We start from the raw sequence: 20,580 nt of genomic DNA, 5'->3' as shown, positions 1-20,580 counted from the left end.
ACTAATTTAGTTTTGGAGATTTGTTAAAAAAAAATTGGTGGGATTTGTTATTTTATAAACTTTTTTATTGGAAAATAAAAAATAATTGACTTTTTTGTTTTTTTATGCATTTTTATATTTTGTATGAAAGTGATATTAAAATTTTCTTAAAATAATTAATTGCAAAAAGCTCTAAGTATATCCATTAATAGAAGTTTTTCTAGTACTTTAATAGATAAAAGTTACAAAATATATATGCGTGTGTGTGAGTATCAATATTTGGCAACATGAAACAAATACGATATAGGTTTTTGAATTAGGATTGAGCCATAACGGGTTTGGATTATAAACGAATCAACCTGAACCATCGAATTGAAAATTATTGTCATATCAAGTATTAATAGCCAAGATGCCCTCACAAATTATGTAAGACTATGGGTCTGCTTAAAATTCGCTTATTTTACTAAAATTAAAAACTTTTTACTGAAAGTCCTGTAGATAAAGATAAAAATTAGTTAACATAGTACAATGGGACTCATAAATAGTATCAAAAAATGCAACGAGACCCCTAAATAATAGCAAAAATAAGTTGAATAGTAAAATAAGTTGACAAAATTAATCATGTCAAACAGACACCATATGTAATTATGAACAATTAATTCTAATTTGATTATAATTATAATCAATTTGAAATTAATAACGTGTCATAATTCGATTGGCTAAGACTACAAATTATAATAAGGTTACGCACATTTAATTAATTAGATGGTTATATATTAATTATTTAATGAGTAATTTACGTAATTATCTTTTTAATTCAAATAATTAGATAATGATTTGGGGCTGATTAATTCTGAAATGGAAGTAATTGGGGCCTATTAATGCTAATTAGAAGCTAATTTGGGGTCTATTAATGTTAATTGTGTTGAAACTATTTTACAACAAATGACCACTACTCACTATTTCGTTGATATCTCTCAAAACATTTTTAAATTTGTGAGTGAAGTTAATTTTGCTAGAAACAAGACATCTGGGGGTTTAATTTGAGCATAAGAACAAGACAATTTTAATTAAAAATGAGTAAAATATGATTTTTCGAAGTTGGCTTTTAGGGCTATTATAGGTTTTTAAAAATTTTAATCATTTTGCTTGCTCGCCACTCCCATCAACCTCCGAAATTAATACACCAGTCTTCTCTAAACTCTAAATTGGGTCTAGGTTCATGATTTTCTCTCATCCTTTGTCAACCCTCATTGAATGACCGCTAATTCATATTTTCTCCACCACTACTACATAACCCCCCCCCCCTCTCCCACATTCCAAAGCACACAGAAATATTTTCTCTTCTTACTCTCTAGAGTTATAATAAAGTAGAGCTAGTCTTGTCATATCTTGATCTTCTTAAGACTCAAGATATTGAGTGAGCCTCACTTTCCCTTTCCTAGTTCTTCTCTACTTCACCTTTAGTACCTGTTGAGGTCTGAAAAAGATCATAGTAAAATAAGCCCAAGAAAGAATAAGCTAAGCCCAAAAAGAATGAGTTAAGCCCAGAAGGAAAACTCAAGCCAAGTCCAAAGGGATTATACGGGAGATCCATGAGGAAATAAAAGAAAGGCCCAGAGGATCCCGAAGCCCAGAAAAGAGAAGCATCCAAAGAAAAAAAGAGAGAAGACCACAGCAAAGTATAAGAAGCAAGGATCCTCAGGCACCATCAATAGGCGCGGATCCCTTCAGGCACAAAGAAGAAGGAAGATTGGGACAGCTCGATAGAAAGAAGACAGAAAAAAAAAAAAAAAAAAAAAACAAGAAAACAAAAGCGCGAGCGACTTCTCACGGCACAGACAGAAGAGTCCTCGGGGAACCAAGACAGGGAAGAAGGATGATAACAAACGATCTTTAAAAAGGCAGAACAGGATTCCGCCCAAATAGGAAAGAAAAGGAAAAGTAGAAGGCGCCAGAAGTGGGGATGCCGAGAAGGGCATACCTCAGCACTCCCAAAGAAGATAGCCAACCAGAAGCTTTCAAAAGGATCAGAACTGAGAGAAGGAAAGAATGAGAAGAAACGGAAAAGGGACTTACCAAGACAACAGGGACAAGACATGCTCTGTTCGCAAGAGAGCAAAACAGGGGAACCAATGGTTTCCCGGGAAGCCCAGCAAACTCCATTATAAAAGGGGGGGACGGGCTGTGAAGAAAGGGGCAGCGAAAAAGTGAGGAAGAAAGAAGAAATTCTCTAGAAAAAGAACTATCAGAGAAAATCAAGAGTGAAGAGAAAATATTAAGGGAAAACAAAATATTGCTTCCCGGTATCCTGTAAAAGCCACTATTGCACATACTCGGATTCAACGAGAATTAAACTTTGCAAGTTTTGAAGGCTGAAATAGTCATTCAAGACTGCAATTTTTAAGCTTGATTGAACCTTGTAGCACGTCCTAGTGAGCTTTCTGTAATCAAACAAACGATGCATTAATGAAACTTTGCTTCATATTTCCCAGGATCCCCACAGCACTAATTTTTTATCGCTTAGTTAATCCTGTCTCTTTCCTCCTGAATTTACCTTGTTAATTTTTGGCATTCTACGATATCCTTATTTGTCATTTTTGTTTGTTTTTCAAGAGTATTCTCTGCATTTCACTTGATTCTTAAACAGCTCGTTAGCTGCGGTGAGTCAAGGCCCGGTCCACCAAATCCTCCTTTTCATTTAGGCCTAGGATCCTTGGGCCTGAGTGTCACGAAAAAAAAGGGGCACTCTCACAGTACCTCCACCAAAAGCCTCCTCCTTCAGTGTGTGGATCTTGCATGCATGTGTAATCCTTTTCCCTAGTTTGTATTTCATTTTCCTATAATGTTGATTTAGGATTAAATCATGCTAGTTGATCATTTAAATTCCTTGAATATGCTTAAATGTTCTTGATATCCTTGAATGTTGTCATATGTGTTCTTTGCATGTTCTTGGTTATTTGTCACATGGTCAAGTGTAATACTAGCTTTGATCTTAAGTTTATATCCAAAATATGAAAGAAAAAAAATCTTAATTTCATAATTCCCTCAAATTCTTGAATCTAGGATATTAATTTCAATCCAAATGTGATGATAAAAAATGGAATTAGGGTTTATCACATGCACACACATTTAAATTCAAGCAAGTAACATGTTAATTTAAATTAAAGTAATAAATATGCAATTGATTAATAATATATTGATTAATTGAATGACATGATATAAGCATTGGCAACCATAGTCTAGAAGACCTGTTTCACCGGGCAAGGTAGTGCCTAACACCTTCCCATCTTATAACATAACCTCTGAGCTTAGATTAAGAATTAGTAAATTAATTGCTTATCCATGTAATTTTCAATTTCTTGATTGTAAGTAAGAAATAAAGTCATGTACTTTATCTTAGAATGTATTTGGGACTAAAGCCATGTAATTTCCTATGAACAATGGATATTCACTCTCAAATCAATAAAATGATGAATTTTTCAATTGTGATTTTTTTTCCAATAATAATTAAATAAATGGTAACTCCATTATAAAAACCTTAATGTAAAGGGAAAATGTAATCAATTGAACTTCCTTGACCAATGGCATGATCTCTCACAAATTGATACATTTGACAAACCAATTTATTCATGTCAACTTGAAATAACCCTTTACCACAACTTGTTTAACTCGTATAACAAATAAATATTCATTTTTATTTTAAATTTGTCAAATACCTTTTATATCCAACCTATATTTTTTAAACTTAAAAAGAAAATAAGAAAGACATAAACTATGTTATATTTTTTATATTTATTATTTGGTGAGTTTTATAGATGTTATATTTTTATTGAACTATGTAGTTTTGAATTTGGATTGAAGAGTGAAGAGTATGCACTTCTTTTGTGAAGTAAAGAACATATTTTGTTGATATATATATATATATATATATATAGAGAGAGAGAGAGAGAGAGAGAGAGAGAGAGAGAGAGGTTTCTTTTCAAAGTATACCATTAGCTTCTATTTAACAAGAAGAGTGAAATTTGGGCTTGACTTCCTTCTACCTTTTGAACCTAGGTTTTTTTTTTTTTAATAGAGGAAATACCTCGAACTTTCATTAAAAAATTAGCCATAATAAATAAGAAGTACATTACAGGGTGTAAAGGAATATCCTCCATCCACACTGAAAAATCACTAACATGTCTCACATGTGTTAGCTAGATTATGAGCCATATCATTGCATGTTCTACAACTACGAGAAAAAAGAGATAAGACAGAAGGAATCTTTAGTAGGTTTAATGGAAGAAAGTAAATGACCAAAGGTAGCAAAAGACTCATCTTCACTTCTCAGAGCCTTGATAACAACTTCAGGATCCCCCCTCAAGGATAATAGAAGAAAAACTATAGTCATGAGCAAAGAGGATAGTTTAGCTGCCGCCAAAGCTTCAACAACATCTGTGGAAGGTGGAAACCTGACTTTCTTGGATAAGGAAGGTAAGATCTGTCCTTGATAGTTGTGAACCATCACTCCCAACCTGGCTTCAATAGTATCTCTAAAAACAATACCTAGGTTGATTAGGCCAATTTCAGAAGTAATGTTGATCTTTTTGAACCCTAAGGGCCCGTTTGGTAATATTATTCTAGTAACATTGTTTGTATTTTTTGGAAATACGTATAGGTGAAAAACTGTGTGAAAATAGGTGTATTATTGTTTAAACACTGAAAATTGTTGTTTAAACAACAGTAACAAACGGACCCTAAACTTGTAATACTTCTAAAAGAGATACTTCCTCATTAGGGCGGCCTCTAAGCCTAGGCCAAAGGCTTCCACTGAAAAGACCAATATCCCAATAAAAAGAAAAAGTCCCAAAATAGTCCCTTATCAATAGAAAAAGGCTTCATCCCAATAATTGTTTTGGCATAAATAACTTTTCAAAAAAATTATCATGGATAAAATACTATTTTAAATTATTTGATTTAACAATATTACTCATAGAAAATAACAAGTTAGTAATATTTAAATAGAAAAAACTTAATTAGTAATTTTGTATATCTAGAAAAAAAGTATTTAAATACTGTATTGAGATGTAATATTATTAATTAAATATTTTTAATTAATTAATACCTTTTTAAAATTATTGCTTTAAGCTTCAAATTGTATTGAGTCAATCCTTTTTTTTTTTTTTTTACCAAAAAAAGACATGCACAACGACAAGGAATTTATAGATGCAAACCCATGAATTATTGCAAAAATATTACTACTTGTTTATAATAATAAAAAAAATATGCATTATTGGTTTATAATTGACTGGTATCAGGGTTGGCTCAATGTATTTTGGAGCCTAAAGCAATAATTTTAAGTGGAGACTTTCTTTATATTTAAATATTAATTAAATAATATTTCTTTAACTCTTGATTTTATAATTAATTTCATTTTAAATATACATTTCATACTTTTTAAGATGCAAAACTACTAATTAATTTTGTATTCAAGTTTTGGTAACATAAATTTAACTAGAATAAAATAAATTTTAACGTAAATAGCAATAGAACCTAATTGATCGAAGCACACTTTACAACCTTTATTAAACACTAGTATGTAGCCCCATGCTACCGCACGGGAATGGATATATTATTAATCATGAGTTTATTCATGTTTAAAAGGCTCAGTTAAGTCTAAATTCATATTATTAACCAGAAAATTTCATTAACAAAACTTAGCAGTATATGTATTTTACACAGAAAGATGAACCTTGGTGACAATGTTTATCTAAAAGATCCATTCACGCTTTTGAATCTTCAATCTCTATTGGTGATTGAAATTTTCGCAGCTTAAAAAATTTTAAATTAAAAAAAAAAAAAAAAAAAAAAAACCCTCAGAGTTGTACTCATTTTGTAGTTTTACGATGGGTCATTTTGTAACATGATGGGCATTTGTGTGAAGAAAAAACCTCTGAAGTTCCATAGCTGATAAAAGAAATTCTCTCCAATCTCTTTTTATAGAGAGAGGGGTTTGTGCGTGTTTTTATACATCCTTCGTAGTTGTATTATCACGAAGTAGGTCCAATGGATTTAGATTGGTACTATCAATTCCCAAAGCATGAGTGTTTAATGTGTTATTAATTTCATCTCATTGGCTTCTGCACATGACAGCTAAATTAAAAATAATTAGATTGTACACGTGTATAGTAAAATTGGACTCCAATTTCAGATTCTAATTGAATAACTGGAATGATAATATATGATAGTAACAACAATAGGAAAATTCAAATAAAATTTCGAATTAAATTGTAACAATCTGAATAAAAAATTCCAATAGAAAGATAGGATGGAGTGATCCACTCCAAGAAGGCGACCAAACTTGCATAAATATAGAATAATAAATCTTTCTCCGGAAAATTTACATTATTCATAACCTTTACCTTCACTGAACATTTTAAAAATATAGTGACTCACATCTGCCATCCAGACATCTACAGCCGGGTCCTCTCCAATTCGCGTGAGATTCCATTGATCACTAAGTTCCTTTGCAGCCTGCAAAAAGTATCATCCATCGATCCACAGCAGTGCTTTCTTCATTTTATAGGTGCCAAACCTGAACAAAAAGCCAAATATAAGGATAGTGAATTTTAGGCATAATGTGCATCTAATCACATATTAGCAATTTATAACAAATGTAAAGATGCAAACTTTGTAAGTGAATAGTAAACAAAACCCAGTGCCAGAACTAAGAAGAAAGCACTTTAATCCAAAACTCAGTGCAAATGTAAAGATGCGAACTTTGTAAGCAATTTATAACAAGATGCAAACTCTGGCTTTGCTATCTTTTTGGAAATTATGCAATATACCCAAACCAAGTTCTTATCACCGATATTAATCTCTTTGGTTTTCACGTTTGACTACAAAATCAAGAAAAAACTTAATTAGCACAGTAACTCACTTGACCCGATACATAGAAGTGGTTTTAATGAGAATGAGCCCACATACATTTAGCCACATAATGCAAAATTCAACTTCAATTTCAAATTCTAGACACATGGCACAAAATTAGAGTTCTAATTTGGAATTCAATTTCACACTCTCTCTGCTTCACCTATTATTTTATATATAGATTAGGATCACTACTTTATGCTCTAAACCTACACAAATATAAATATATTAAATCGATGAATTAAACTAATTTACTAATATTAAATAAAATTGTTCTATATTGATATATATATATATATATATTTTTTTTTTTTTTTTGAAACCTCTATATTGATATTTTGAAAATATAAAAACTTGTACAAATATATTTAGATATAATTAAAATATATGTTATTACCAAAAAAAAAACTGGTAAATACAAGCAAATATTAATCACTTGGCAAATAAAAGAGATATTTTCAATAATGAAGTCAATATTTAAGGTTTGAAGATAATAGGAAACAATATTGTTTAAGGCACCTACTCACCTTTTATTTGATCCCTTTTTAATGAGATCATTTATTCCAATGCTAATATCGCCCACTGTCAAATGCTCACGTAATTAAATGTCAATCAACGCTTTTACAGTAGTACACCACCATCACCTATAAATTTTGTTCTGTTTGACTTCAGACGTACGTGTCCCCCTTGGCTTGGATTCAACCTTATTTCATTTTAGACGGAAGAGGATTCAAATATCATTGAGTCGGCTATGCTCAAAATATATTAAATTTATTTTTATCTTAATAAAGTTATTTATCTTTTTATTAAAAAAAAAATTTATTTCATTTTGGTTCTCCTATATGCTGATTGGAAGGATAAAGTGTATCTGACATGATGGATGCATCCTTTTAGGTGGTTTTAGTTGGCAACCCCATTTTCTATTTACACATTTAAGAAAGAAAAAAATCCCATCGTTTAGTTTCTTGACTTTCGTGTGTAAGAAACTTTTTGATTTCAAATTCTTCAATGTTTTTTCCACCCTTTTAGGTGGCAATATCTTCTGTGTGCTTTTGATGTATACTGCTGTTTCTTCACATTTTTTTTTTTTTTAGAAGGATGTTGTTTCTTCACATTTGATTTTACAGCGGCACAAATAATCTAATTGTATTTTATCCCAAAAAAAAAAAAAAAAAAAAAAAAACTAATTGTAGGGAAGGAATTGTGATACTCTAGGCCAGCCTATCAGCAATTTTTTTTTGAAGATCTTATACCTTAGCAATATTAGTAAATAAAAAAATAACACAAATTTATATAGTTCGGCAAAGTACCTATATCCAAGAAAGCGAGCAGTAGAAAATTCACTATTAGAAGATAAAGAGTTTTACAATAACTTTATAGTTCCTATAAAGAAATCTTAATCCCAAACATTGAAATTTCTCAAATGGGAAATTACAATGACATTTCGTGGCTATGCTACTCTCCGTACACTTCGTCCATAAGGCCTCTAAACTTGAAACCAGTGGTACTTTTCATTTAGAATATAGCCTCTAAACTTGAAACCAGTGGTACTTTTCATTTAGAATATAAGCCACTATCTCTAACACACCAAGGCAGGGAAAAACTCATGATTCAATTGCTATTCTCACCATGTAAGAATGAAAAAGATGAAAATTAGTTTGTGCATAAGAACCAACAATGAATCTGAGGGCATACAAGTCATGTTTTACTTGTATCGTATGGAAGGTTTTTTTACTTGGAAAATAATCCTCCATATTTGCTACGAAGTATGGAGTCTTTTTCATGGTAAGGTTAACAAATATAAGATTATTTGTCATTCAAGTCATGGCACAATTCTTAAAAGTGTTGTCCTGTATTCCCTTTACCTAAATTTAAGAAGTAGTTGCATTGCCAATTTGCCATCATGAGATGAATCCATGAGGAATGGCTTAGAGAAGAACGTAAAGCAAGTACACAAAAGAAAATGGTGGAGGCAGAATAAGGATTCCAGTAGTTATGAACCCAAATCCAAGGTGACAGGAAAAGATTGATCATTGGTTCTTACATATTCTTCTTTGTGCCACTCAGCTCCCTGACCTATTTGAGACAAAGGCTGTTGGTTCGTGTAAAAGCATTTCCAGAAAATATTCCATTTTCCGGAAATGCTATTTTCCGGAAAGAAAAATGTTTTCATGTGTTTGGCTGCCACAAAATTTGTTTTACGGAAAATCAATTCTGGTGTTTGGTTCATTCAAACATTTTTACAGAAAATGCTTTACATACCCAATTTTCCATACACTACCTCAACTGTAAACATGTAGATAATGAATCAATTCCACACTCATTCACAAAAGAAACAAAACCCACCAAAAAAATTCACCAAATCCAGTCAAATTGAGATTGCGCGACGGAGGAGAAGATGAGATCGCGCGGTGAAGGCGAGATCGAGCGGAGGTGAGATCGAGCGGAGGCGAGATCGGAGGCGAGATCGGTGCAATCGTCCAACGAGCGGCGCGATCAATGAGCGCGCTCGTCGGACGATCGCACCGCTCATCGATCGCGCCATTCGTCGATAGACAAGCGCGCTCATCGGACTATCGCACCGCTTGTCGATCGCGCCGCTCGTCGATCTGGGCTCTCTCTCTCTCTCTCTCTCTCTCTCTCTCTCTCTCTCTCTCTCTCTCTCTCTCTCTCTCTTCGGAAATGATTTGAAGTGAAAATGAGAGTGTAAAATCATTTCCGGGTCAAAAGAGTAAATGTTGGTCAACAGGAAATTATTTTCCGGAAAATTTCGTTTTCCGTTGCTGCCAAACATGCGGGTTTGGGGGAAAATGATTTCAGGAAATCATTTTCCCCCAAAAGAAACGCACCCAAAAAAACGACCTATTTATATGCAAGTGTTCAAGCTAGGTGGATAGTTTATTAATAAAACATTACAACATGTATTACAAGGCTAAGTTATTACCAAAAAACTTTCTTACCCCAGACCAAGTTAAAGCATGAATCAATGCGTCAGTTCATCTTTAAATGTCTGTCTTGCTAGAGTAACCTTTATCTCAATCCCTCCAAGTCATTGTTTTCATGGCATTCCATAAGTATTAGACTGTGGAATCAAGGAGGCAATAACTTCAGGCTGCCTTGATCCAATATGTTCCTAAAGTCCTAGACTCTTGGTCAAGAACATATGGTACTTTCGTATTGCAGGTATTTCCAAGTAGCCAAAAGGCATATAAAGTGCGCATTTAGATTGAATTAGTTGCTAATTTTCTTATTTTGCTAAAAATGGTTAAAATTACTGGGTAAACTACATATTTGGTTTATGTCCTTTACACTATATATCAATTTGGTCTTTAACCCTTCAATTGTGTCAATTTGGTCCTTAACCTTTAAGTACTATGTTAATTTAGCCCTTATCATTATTTTTTAGATAAAAATTGCTGACGTGTCAAACAACTAAAAAAAAAAAAAATTAGTTTATTACCACATCAACGGAAACTCTTTTTTTTTTTTTTTTTTTTTGCCACTAGTCACATTATCAATTTCCATCCAAGAAATAATGGCATGGACTAAATTGACACAACACTGAAAGTTTAGAGATCAAATCGACACAATTGAAAGGTTAGGATCAAATTAAAATATATTGTAAATGATAAAAACCAAATACCTAGTTTACCCAAATATATTCGTACAAAAAAGGGTCATGTTTAAAAGATTAAGCTCAAAAAAAAAAACCTAAATAAGTTTTAGAAAAAAGCAAAAACCAAATTCACATATATAGTTATCATATGAAAAGCCATTACTTGGAAATTCGAAAAATGTTGTCTTTAGAAAGAACGGTAAGGGCATATTTGGTAGACTGTAATAGGCTCTGTAATGTAATAGTTATTCATATAGTTTAGTTATTCTTTAGTTTGGTTATGTTTTTATTACAAGGAATAATCATTCCTTATGAATAGCTATTATTCAAAATAAGGAATAGTTATTCCTCTTTAAGAGGTTGTATTAGCTATTCCTTAGTAAGTGTAATAATTTCAAAACTTAATATATTTCCAAGTAAATAAACTTTCCATATATATCTAATAATTATAAAAATAAAAAATCATAAAAAATAACACATATCTCTCTTAAATTTAAAAATAACAAATTTTAAGGAGATATAATTGTATGAATAAGAAATTTCCTAATATAAATGTTAAATTTCATTCTAATGTTATAACTCACAACCAAACTAATGAATAGGTTTAGTTATTACATTACAACATATTTTATTCCTAGTAATAAAGATTACAATTCCTATCGTAATCTCCATTCAGTGTACCAAACATACCCTAAGTTACAAAGCCAGCTAAACCAGCAGCCTTGATGGGTTTCAAATATTGATTTGAATGAGTAGATGGCCCAGTTAGGTTTTCAATTGGGCTAATTTGAAATTCGGGCTAAAATTTACAAATACAGCCTCCATAATTATTCCTATAAAACAGCCGCAGGCCCAAAAGCTTCCTATAAGTTGATAGGCATTATACCATTACCCTTGCAATACCTATCCTCTTTCTTTTTCTTTTTTCCTTTTTTTTTTAATTTTTTTTTATTTTTTAATAGAAAAAGGAATCTGCAGGTGGGGTCATTGTCCCGACCCACTTAAACTCGAATTTGACATGGTGTGGGACCACTTAAGTAATAGTGGAGCTCAATAATGGAGTTTGTCATTACTCGAACTCACAACTTCAAACTGGTAAGGTGATGAGACATAAGAACTTCCTACCACTAAGCTATTTCTTCAATCAGGTGGTCTTGTAATGCCTATCTACCTACACATTCTGTATCATTAAAAGTTGAATTAAAACAAAAACATGTAAAAAAGGGCAAAATGAAAGTGAAAATCTAATTATTAGATGTGATAAAATGGTACACATAGTCATCGAAGCACGTTTTGGTTGACCAATTTAATTTAATTTTTTTCTTTTTATAACTACCAATTTAATAGATTTGATAACTCATAGTTGATAAGAGATGATGCGGTAGAAGATGGATTATAGTAACTTGCCTTGCGTACATAGTGTGTAATGTGTAAAGGACCTGATAGGATCATAGGATAGGAGTACAGTACTAACAAAGAGTAAAATAACTAGTGAAAACTGCTCAGTTTGGAGATTAAAAGGTGTGAGAGTGCCCTTTTTCGTGACACTCAGGCCCAAGGATCCCGGGCCTAAATGAAAAGGAGGATTTGGTGGACCGGGCCTTGACTCACCGCAGCTAACGAGCTGTTTAAGAATCAAGTGAAATGCAGAGAGTACTCCTGACAATATAAAGAAAATGACAAACAAGGATATCGTAGAGTGCCAAAAATTAACAAGGTAAATTCAGAAGGAAAGAAACAGGATTAACAAAGTGATAAAATTAGTGCTGTGGGGATCCTGGGAAATATGAAGCAATGTTTCATTAATACATTATCTGTTTGATTACAGAAAGCTCACTAGGACGTGATACAAGGTTCAATCAAGCTCAAAAATTGCAGTCTTGAATGACTATTTCAGCCTTCAAAACTTGCAAAATTTGATTCTCGTTGAATCCGAGTATGTGCAATAGTGGCTTTTACAGGATACCGGGAAGCAATATTTGTTTTCCCTTAATATTTTCTCTTCACTCTTGATTTTTCTGATAGTTCTTTTTCTAGAGAATTTCTTCTTTCTTTCTCACTCTCTTTCGCTGTTTTTCTTCACAATCCATCCCCTCCTTTTATAATGGAGTTTTCTGGGCTTCCCGGGGAACCATTGGTTCCCCTGTTTTGCTCTTTTGCAAACAGAGCATGTCCTGTCTCCATCGTCTCGGTAAGTCCCTTTTCCGTTTCTTCTCATTCTTTCCTTCTCTCAGTTCTGATTCTTTTGAAAGCTTCTGGTTGGCCATCTTCTTTGGGACGTGCTGAGGTATGCCCTTCTCGGCATCCCCATTTCTGGCGTCTTCCACTTTTCCTTTTCTTTCCCATTTGGGCGGAATCCTGTTCTGCCATTTTTGAAAGTCGTTTGTTATCATTCTTCTTCCCTGTCTTGGTTCCCCGAGGCCTTTTTTGTCTGTGCCATGAGAGGTCGCTCGCGTTTTGCTTTTATTTCTTGTTTTCTTCTTCTGTCTTCTTTCTATCGATCTGTCCCATTCTTCCTTTTTCTTTGTGCCTGAAGGGATCCGTGCTTATTGATGGTTCCTGAGGATCCTTGCTTCTTATACTTTGCCGTGGTCCTCTTTTTTTTGGATGCTTTTTTTTTTTTTTTCTAGGCTTCAGGATCCTCTGGGCCTTTCTTTTATTCCCTCATGGGTCTCCCGTATCTATTTCTTTGGGCTCAGCTTGAATTTTCCTTTTGGGCTGGACTTGTTCTTTTTTGGGCTTATTTCACTATGACCCCTTTTTTTTAGACCTCAACAAAAGGAAAAAAAAAAATTAAAAACTAAATAAATGGATGATATTAAAGGACCAGAAAGAATAAAATTCTTTTGACTTTCATTCATTACTTAAGCAGAGAATAAAAAATAAACGGAGAAAGTTTTTCGTTGAGCAACAAGAACAAAAAGAAATTGAGAGGCAATAAAAGTTAACCGGAGATTAAGATGAAAGGAGAGCAATCCACACTGTACCAATTGATGAGCAACTACGAAGAAAGTATGAAATCTGAATTGGGAAAAACTGAATGATTCAATTCATTATTGTTTGTGTACAAAGATATATATATATACCTGTACTAACTAACTCTGCCTCAAAACTAATAAACTGACAGCTGCAATCCACTATGTATAAATTAGCTCCTAAACTACGAGTAGTTTACAACAAAATACTAAACAGTCTGTAGCTTTGTAACATCTTTCTTCTTCTTATCCTCAGTTTCTACAATAGCAGCAGTAGTTTCTACAGTAGTAGCAGTAGCTTCTGCAGTGACTTTCTTCTGTTTTGATGAGATTTCCTTAGATTCAACTCTATTGCTTTCACAGAAAGCTTAGAAATAATGGAGAGTAGGGAAAGTGAGGGTATGATTTTTTCAAGAATCAAGATGGAAAGTGTGTGTTTTTGTTTTTGTTTTTGTTTTTTCTGCCTTTTGTTTTAGGGATAAATTAGATAATGAAAGAGTATTTTCATCTTCTTAGGAGATCAAAAAATTTTACAACCAGCGACGCAAATGGGGTAAATTTTTTTGAGAATCCGCAGATGGAGTAAATTAACAGAGTGGACAACATTTAAGAGATTATAATTTTTTATATAATATAATATTTTATTTTATTATTATTATTTTTTTAAAGATATGGACTTTTTTTTTTATTTGTGGGCCTTAGGCCAATGTCTTGGTTGCCTGTATGGTAGAACCGGCTCTATTATTTACTACTCGTTAAGGGATCCCACAATGAAGTTCTAGTGAATATTGTATACTTGTATATATAAGAGATTTTATAGGAAATTTGTATAGAATTTACTAATTTAAATTTTAGCAATTCCACAAGTTGGAGTAATCTTCTACCATCTCTATTTCAAAACTCAAGTCAAAAAAAAAAAAAAAAATCAAATGCGTTCATATTCCCTAATTTTTTTTTTAACGTTCTCACAGTCCAAAAAAAAAACCCCAGTTTAATAGTAATGGATGAATGTGTTAGAATAGCAAGCAGTGACCAACTGATGCATTTTGATTAAAAAAAACAAAACACAAGATGAGAAATAACCTAGAAATGGGAAGAAAATGAGAAACAAAAAATAAATTGTGGGTTCTAAACAAGAGACCAAATCAGGTTGTAGTTGTCGACCATGCTTAGGCAATGCCATGGTTGTTGAAATCCCGATTTGGATCATACGCTCTTACAATTTTATGATCTTACTTGCCCAAAACGATCCGGGTCTTTCAAAGATCTTTAGTAGAATCGCTACGATCATTCAGGATCGTACAATTCTAAACGATCTTGATTTTTTGTAATCTTCTTTAACTTGACAAAAGGTTTAGTTGAATTCAAATAAAAAATAACATCCCAATAGACTCAGTTTTGCTATTCTAAGATAAAGAGATATATATGGCTTTTCAAAATAAATAAAGAGATATATAGAGTGTCAGTTTAAATGAGAAATAACATTCCAATAAAATGTCATGTTTTGACCTTTTTGGCATCTTTAAATGATGCTTACAAATAGATGTAATTATGTATTGTAAATACATAAAATGGATGCAAATTTTGAAACATAGAAAATACTTTTCAAAAAATAATTCATTTTCTGAAAATTATTAAAATAATTATTTACGTCCACAACATTTTCATAACAATTCATAGGTGGCTAGTTGTTATTAGTTCTAATTTAAATATATTACTGAAATTATTTTTTTGTCCCACCAATAATAATCTGTAATAACTTGTCATTTAAGATTTGTTGTGAAAGTGTTGTGTACGTAGCATTTCTCAAACATCAATGTTAAATTTCAGTGGGTAATTTACCAAAGTTTTCTAATAGATGTATTTTTTTAATATAAAAAAAATAGTAATTTAGAAACAAAGTTATTTATTTATTAGATAAATTGCAAATCACACCTATAAAGTTTGGAGGTGTTTGGATTTTAGACTTTGAAATTTCAAAATTTGGATTTTACCTCCTAAAGTTTGGGATTAGTTGGAATTTACACCCTAATGTCTCAGGATTTAGATTTTACCCCTTAAATTTTAGTGATTTTTAGATTTTATTCCCTAGAATTTGGGATGTTTGAATTTTATACTCTAAAATTTCAAAATTTGAGGGAAACTTTAGAGGGTAAAATCCAAGTTTTGAAACGTTAAAATATAAAATCCAAACAATCTTAAACTTCAGAGGATAAAATTCAAATGGTAAAATTACAATGTGTAAAATCCAAAAACTCCTAAAGGTGTAATTTATAATTTACAAACAAAGGTGTCACGTGCGTATCACGTGCTCCTAAGTTACTCTTTTTTAACCACTGGTTGAGAGTTCTCATTCGAGTGTGTGAGTTCACTGCTACCGAGAGAGAGAAATAGAGAGATGGCACTGAGAGCAGCCATACTTCGCCACCTACGAGTCCCAGTCAAAACCCTAACCCTAACCGGACGGAAATCGCAGCCATGGGGTTCGTACGGTGCTTCCCTCCGGTTCCTCTCATCGCACGGTGACGATCATCTCTCCAAAGACGAGGTCATCGAAAGAGTCCTCTCCGTCATCAAGAGCTTCCCCAAAGTCGATCCCTCTCAGGTCAGCCCCTCATTTTCCCTTTTCCATTTTCTCGAGAAAATTCCTGTTTGGTTCGCGACCAAGCAATTTTTTTACGTGTCTGATTTTGCTCCTCAAATCAATAAACCTTTTTTTTTTTTTTTTGGTATAACAAGCTGAAAAACATGTATCGGTTAGCTTAATTCCTTTGCTGAAAGTGTCTGTTTGGTTGCTGAGAAAATGTGAGGAAGTGAAAATGGCTGTTGACTGAATCTAATAGTACTGTTATGGTTTAGCTGAGCTGGATTTACGGATATTAGATCAACAATTTAGACACAAATTTTTATTTATTTTCCTAGTAACCAAACATAAGTAGCATTGCTTGATGGCTGTTATATGTTTGTAATTGCTTTGAGGATATTGATCTATCTAAGATCTGCTTACAAATGTTAAAAAAAAAGGATCTTTTTATTTTTGGGTGATTGTTCAGCTTGTGTTTTCTTTGCCGAAATCAGTTTCTAGATGTGGTTGATATGAGACCAAGTTTTTTAGAGCCAGTGGGAGTGTCCTTTGTTCTTTCGTTTGAACTAACCAATTCGTGTTGTGTGGCTAATTATAAACGGAACGAATAAAAAAGAGGAAAAAAAAAAAAAAGGAAAAGTGTTTGGTTCAGGTTTTAATGTCGATGTATTTTTCTAAACAAATGTAGAAGTAAATTTTGCTTAACTGATGATATTTGTATAATGGTTCGTGTTTTATTGTTTGGAATGATGTGTCATAACTGTTTTAACATCCCATACAATGTAGAAATGCTAGGTCAGTATTTGACCAGACCAACATTTTAGTAAAGTTAAAGGTTTCATTTTGGAGGAGTTGCTTCATATGGTTTTGCATTCTAAAATGCCCAATTTCGGAGAGAGTTTACATTTTTTCTTTTTGGAGTCTGCATAAGGTTTGTATCCTGTATGGCACTGTCAAATGCGTAAGCAAAAAATATACTACTGTACGACTTTCTGATTTCTTGTTATTTTTGGGGCAATTGATTGAGATTTTATGGGAAGATATAAAATTCATTGGTATATGCCACTGTTCTCTTTGCATCTTTTTTTTTTTTTTTTTTTTTTTTTTTTTTTTTTTTTTTTTTTAAATAAGTAAAAAACTTCATTGAGTTATATAAGAAGAGATAAAATGAAAGGAAAAAAAAAAGGCACACAGGTAGTGTGCTAAAGAATCAGTAGAAAATCTAAATTAACTAGCAATGAAACTACAAAAATCATGTTAAGAATCAAAAGTAGAAACTCCCAAAGCATTTGCCCACTCAAACTGAGTCTGAAAAAAAGAAAGCTTCAAATCGTTAATCGATCTTCCATTCCCTTCGAAGGTAGCATTCCTTTCCCTCCAAATACCCCATATGAGGCAATGATGGATCATACTCCAAATCACTGAACTTTTGTGTCTGGTGAAATTATTGGGCCAGCTAGCTAGGAGCTCCACCTCCACAACACCATGCAGCATGACCCAATGTACCTCAAATAGTGAACACACTATATTCCATAACTCCCGAGCTATAGGGCAGTGTAGGAGTAAGTGATCAATAGCCTCCCCATTCCACTTACGCATACAGCATCAATCTACCACAACCACTTGCTGCCTCCTCAAATTATCAACAATAAAATTTTCCCCCAATGACGCAGTCCAAATGAAGAAACTAACCTTGGTAGGAACTTTTGATGTCCACAATTGCTTCCATGGAAAAGATAGTGGATTAGTGGGTTGTAATTCCCTATAATAATTTAGCCACCCTATTCCATTTCAAAAGAGCTGGAATATATCAGGTCCATAAAAGTGGAAACTGGCTGTAACTGTTAATCTTGAACCAGTCAAGAAACTGATGTTCCAAATGTAACTATACTCTGAAAAAGATAAAAGGTCAACCACTGAAGCATCCTTGTTGCGAGCAATACTGTGCAATTCTAGGAGACTATTTTTCAGAGGAAGTTCCTCACACCAACAATCATGCCCAAATTTAATGAAGGAGCCATCCCCCACCTTAAGAGTAACAAAACGATGAAAATCATCTCACCCTTACTCTTTGCATCTTTTAAATTTTGGAGGATCTAGATCATTCTAGCCTTTCAAGGCATCTGGAAAGACAAATGAGCATAAATCTTGAACGGCATGAAGCCACGAGTGGCCAGGTTGAGATCGTAGTTGGGTGCATCACATGCTAGCATTTGGGTGGTTTGGTCTCATTGCCCCTTGCATTGTATTGCATGAATGTTGGATGCAGGGGTTGCTCTTTTTTCTCCTCTCTTTCTTTCTTTTGGCATGCTATGCCAAGTTTTGTCTCCTGTTTTGCTCATCTTATTTTATTTATTTATTTATTTTTAAGTGTCTTTACCACTGCATATGGAAGGGCATTCCATTGTTAATTGAAAGAATCCCAAACAGCACTTCATTCTTCCTGGCTTCATGGCTCTCATTAAGCCTACTGCTACTTTGCCCCCTCAATTAATTTGACAAGAACTCTTTACAGATGGCCTTTCTTCCCCCTCTTTTTTTGGGTTGCTTTATTTCATAATTAAAGCCTTATCTCATCTCATTATGCAAGATGTTTTTCATCTAATCATTGTTGACACACTTCTTAGAGTCAGAGCTATTGTTATTTCCTAGAAAAATACATGTATTTCCCAAATATTAGTTGTATATTGGTTATGGGTTGTTCTGTTTTTATTTTTTATTTTTTTAATCTTATTCTCTTAGAAATTCTTTCCTTTACAAAGTTTAAAACAATAAGAGAGGGAGCGAAATAACTAAATAAAACTGCTTGGTAGAATAATTGTCAATTCTTCAGCACCTGATCCTTTGTACTGCCTTCTATGCCCATATAATTTGTAAAGTAAGCCACAATATTTTGGCTTGCCTACATCATCAATTGTGAAAAATTTTATATTAAATCTTGTGAAGCCAGATTTTGACACTAACATGGTTTTGAACTTGAAGGTCGTGTTGCTTTAAGCATAGACTTCATTGTATTCTGTCCCAGAAAGCATGATGCATCACCGTTGAAGCTACAGCTAAGTGGGATTAAATTTAGAGGATATTTTAGCCAGCATTGTCCTGTCCCACACCTTAGCTACCTCCAAACCCCCCCCCCCCCCTCCCTTTTTATTTTTATTTTTTTTTATTTCATGTTTTCCTTTTTTTCTACTGGATTTTGTTTCACTTAATTTTGCATGGCTTAAAACAAAAGCTTCTTCTTATCTAAAAAAAATCTAAGGCACTGATTGGTTCCATCCAGGGGCTGTCAGAAGATGCCTAGCTGATTTTGTCAGGCATTTTTTTTTAATAAGATTGTATCACATAAAATGATTTGCCAATCTATCCATCTAAAATTGTTATTATTTTGTTTCTTGATTTTGATTCCTTTCTTTCGTTTTTTTTTTTTTTTTTTTTTTTTTTTTTTTTTTTTTTTTTTAATTTTAAAATTTTAATAATTGCACATTAGTTAGAAAAAATGGGGGAGGGGGATTCAAATCTTGGTTATCCTTATAAAGGAGATTAAACAATGTATACTGAACCAGAAGGCTATTGGCTACCTTTTCTTCCTTAACTCTCTCTGTGCAATATTTTTCATCCCCTGTTTAGCATCTTGTTTGCTTGATCTGCAACAGTTATGTTCTTTCTGAGAACAGCATTGTCATGTCTCCTAATTACAGTCACCGTATCTTAGCAAATGCATTATTGGGGGGTTACAGTTTATCCTGCATCTGCAGGTGACTCCTGATGTACATTTCCAGAAGGATTTGGGCTTGGATAGCTTGGACAATGTGGAGATTGTGATGGCTCTTGAAGAGGAGTTCAAGCTGGAGATTCCAGACAAAGAAGCCGATAAGATTGATTCCTGTAATCTTGCGATTGAATACATCTATAACCATCCCATGGCTGGTTAACTTAACATTGGCAGTCTTTTCTCTTTTTTCTCATTGAATTACATGTTGAACGGTAATCTGATCAGCCTTTGTTTTGTTTACTCAGTTGGGTATTAGTAGAAGTGATCCCCAAATTTTGGTGGAAAATAATTTGAATCTGTTTGAAAAAGAGTGGCCTTTTCAGAACATGGCTTTGTGATGCTTCTACTTTAAAACATTAACAGTTTATTTTTTATTGTCGACAAATATCTGAATGGCTATGTCCAGTGCAATTAATGTGTTTAAAATGTTTGTGTCACAGAACAGACACTTTGGTGAATGAAGGATCCGAGGAGAACTGGTGGTAGCCCCACTGTTCTCCTTGTGGCATTTGAGATGTTATGACTGTAGTGTAGGAACTTTGACATTTTGGTGTATTTTACTATTTTGTGATTTTTTTATTTTTATGGCTTGGGGCCAAAGTAAATAAATAGGGATCATCCAATGGAGCATCAATGTGCATATGAAGTTTTGTGTGAATATAGATGTATTTACGAATGTACGTATGAATTGTACATTTGCTTCTGTAAGGCTGTGAGCATGTGTCATCGGCAAATTTCAAAT

General features: G+C 33.1%; 1 protein-coding gene across 2 annotated transcripts; it reads left to right on the top strand.

The window, feature by feature from the left end:
• The first annotated feature begins 15,828 nt into the window (after positions 1 to 15,828).
• Positions 15,829 to 20,212, top strand: LOC126723338 (acyl carrier protein 1, mitochondrial). 2 transcript variants are annotated; one of them, XM_050426693.1, is made up of 2 exons: positions 15,829 to 16,087; positions 19,804 to 20,212. In XM_050426693.1, exons 1-2 carry the CDS (start codon positions 15,881 to 15,883, stop codon positions 19,996 to 19,998), a joined length of 402 nt encoding a protein of 133 aa, XP_050282650.1. In that variant the 5' UTR covers positions 15,829 to 15,880; the 3' UTR covers positions 19,999 to 20,212. The 2 variants fall into 2 exon arrangements, with proteins under 2 accessions (XP_050282650.1, XP_050282651.1); XM_050426694.1 differs by having other exon boundaries at positions 15,834 to 16,087; positions 19,822 to 20,212.
• Positions 20,213 to 20,580: the final 368 nt, after the last annotated feature.

The sequence above is a fragment of the Quercus robur genome, chromosome 4, assembly GCF_932294415.1.
Source record: "Quercus robur chromosome 4, dhQueRobu3.1, whole genome shotgun sequence".
Classification (NCBI taxonomy): Eukaryota; Viridiplantae; Streptophyta; class Magnoliopsida; order Fagales; family Fagaceae; genus Quercus; species Quercus robur.
Note: the sequence above shows the minus strand (reverse complement) of the source record. Positions and strands in the feature narration are given on the sequence as shown.

Coding starts and splice junctions, on each gene's coding strand:
- LOC126723338 (XM_050426693.1), top strand. CDS start 15,881: ATGGCACTGAGAGCAGCCATACTTCGCCACCTACGAGTCCCAGTCAAA. Junction 16,088..19,803: donor CCAAAGTCGATCCCTCTCAG/GTCAGCCCCTCA, acceptor GGGGGGTTACAG/TTTATCCTGCATCTGCAGGT.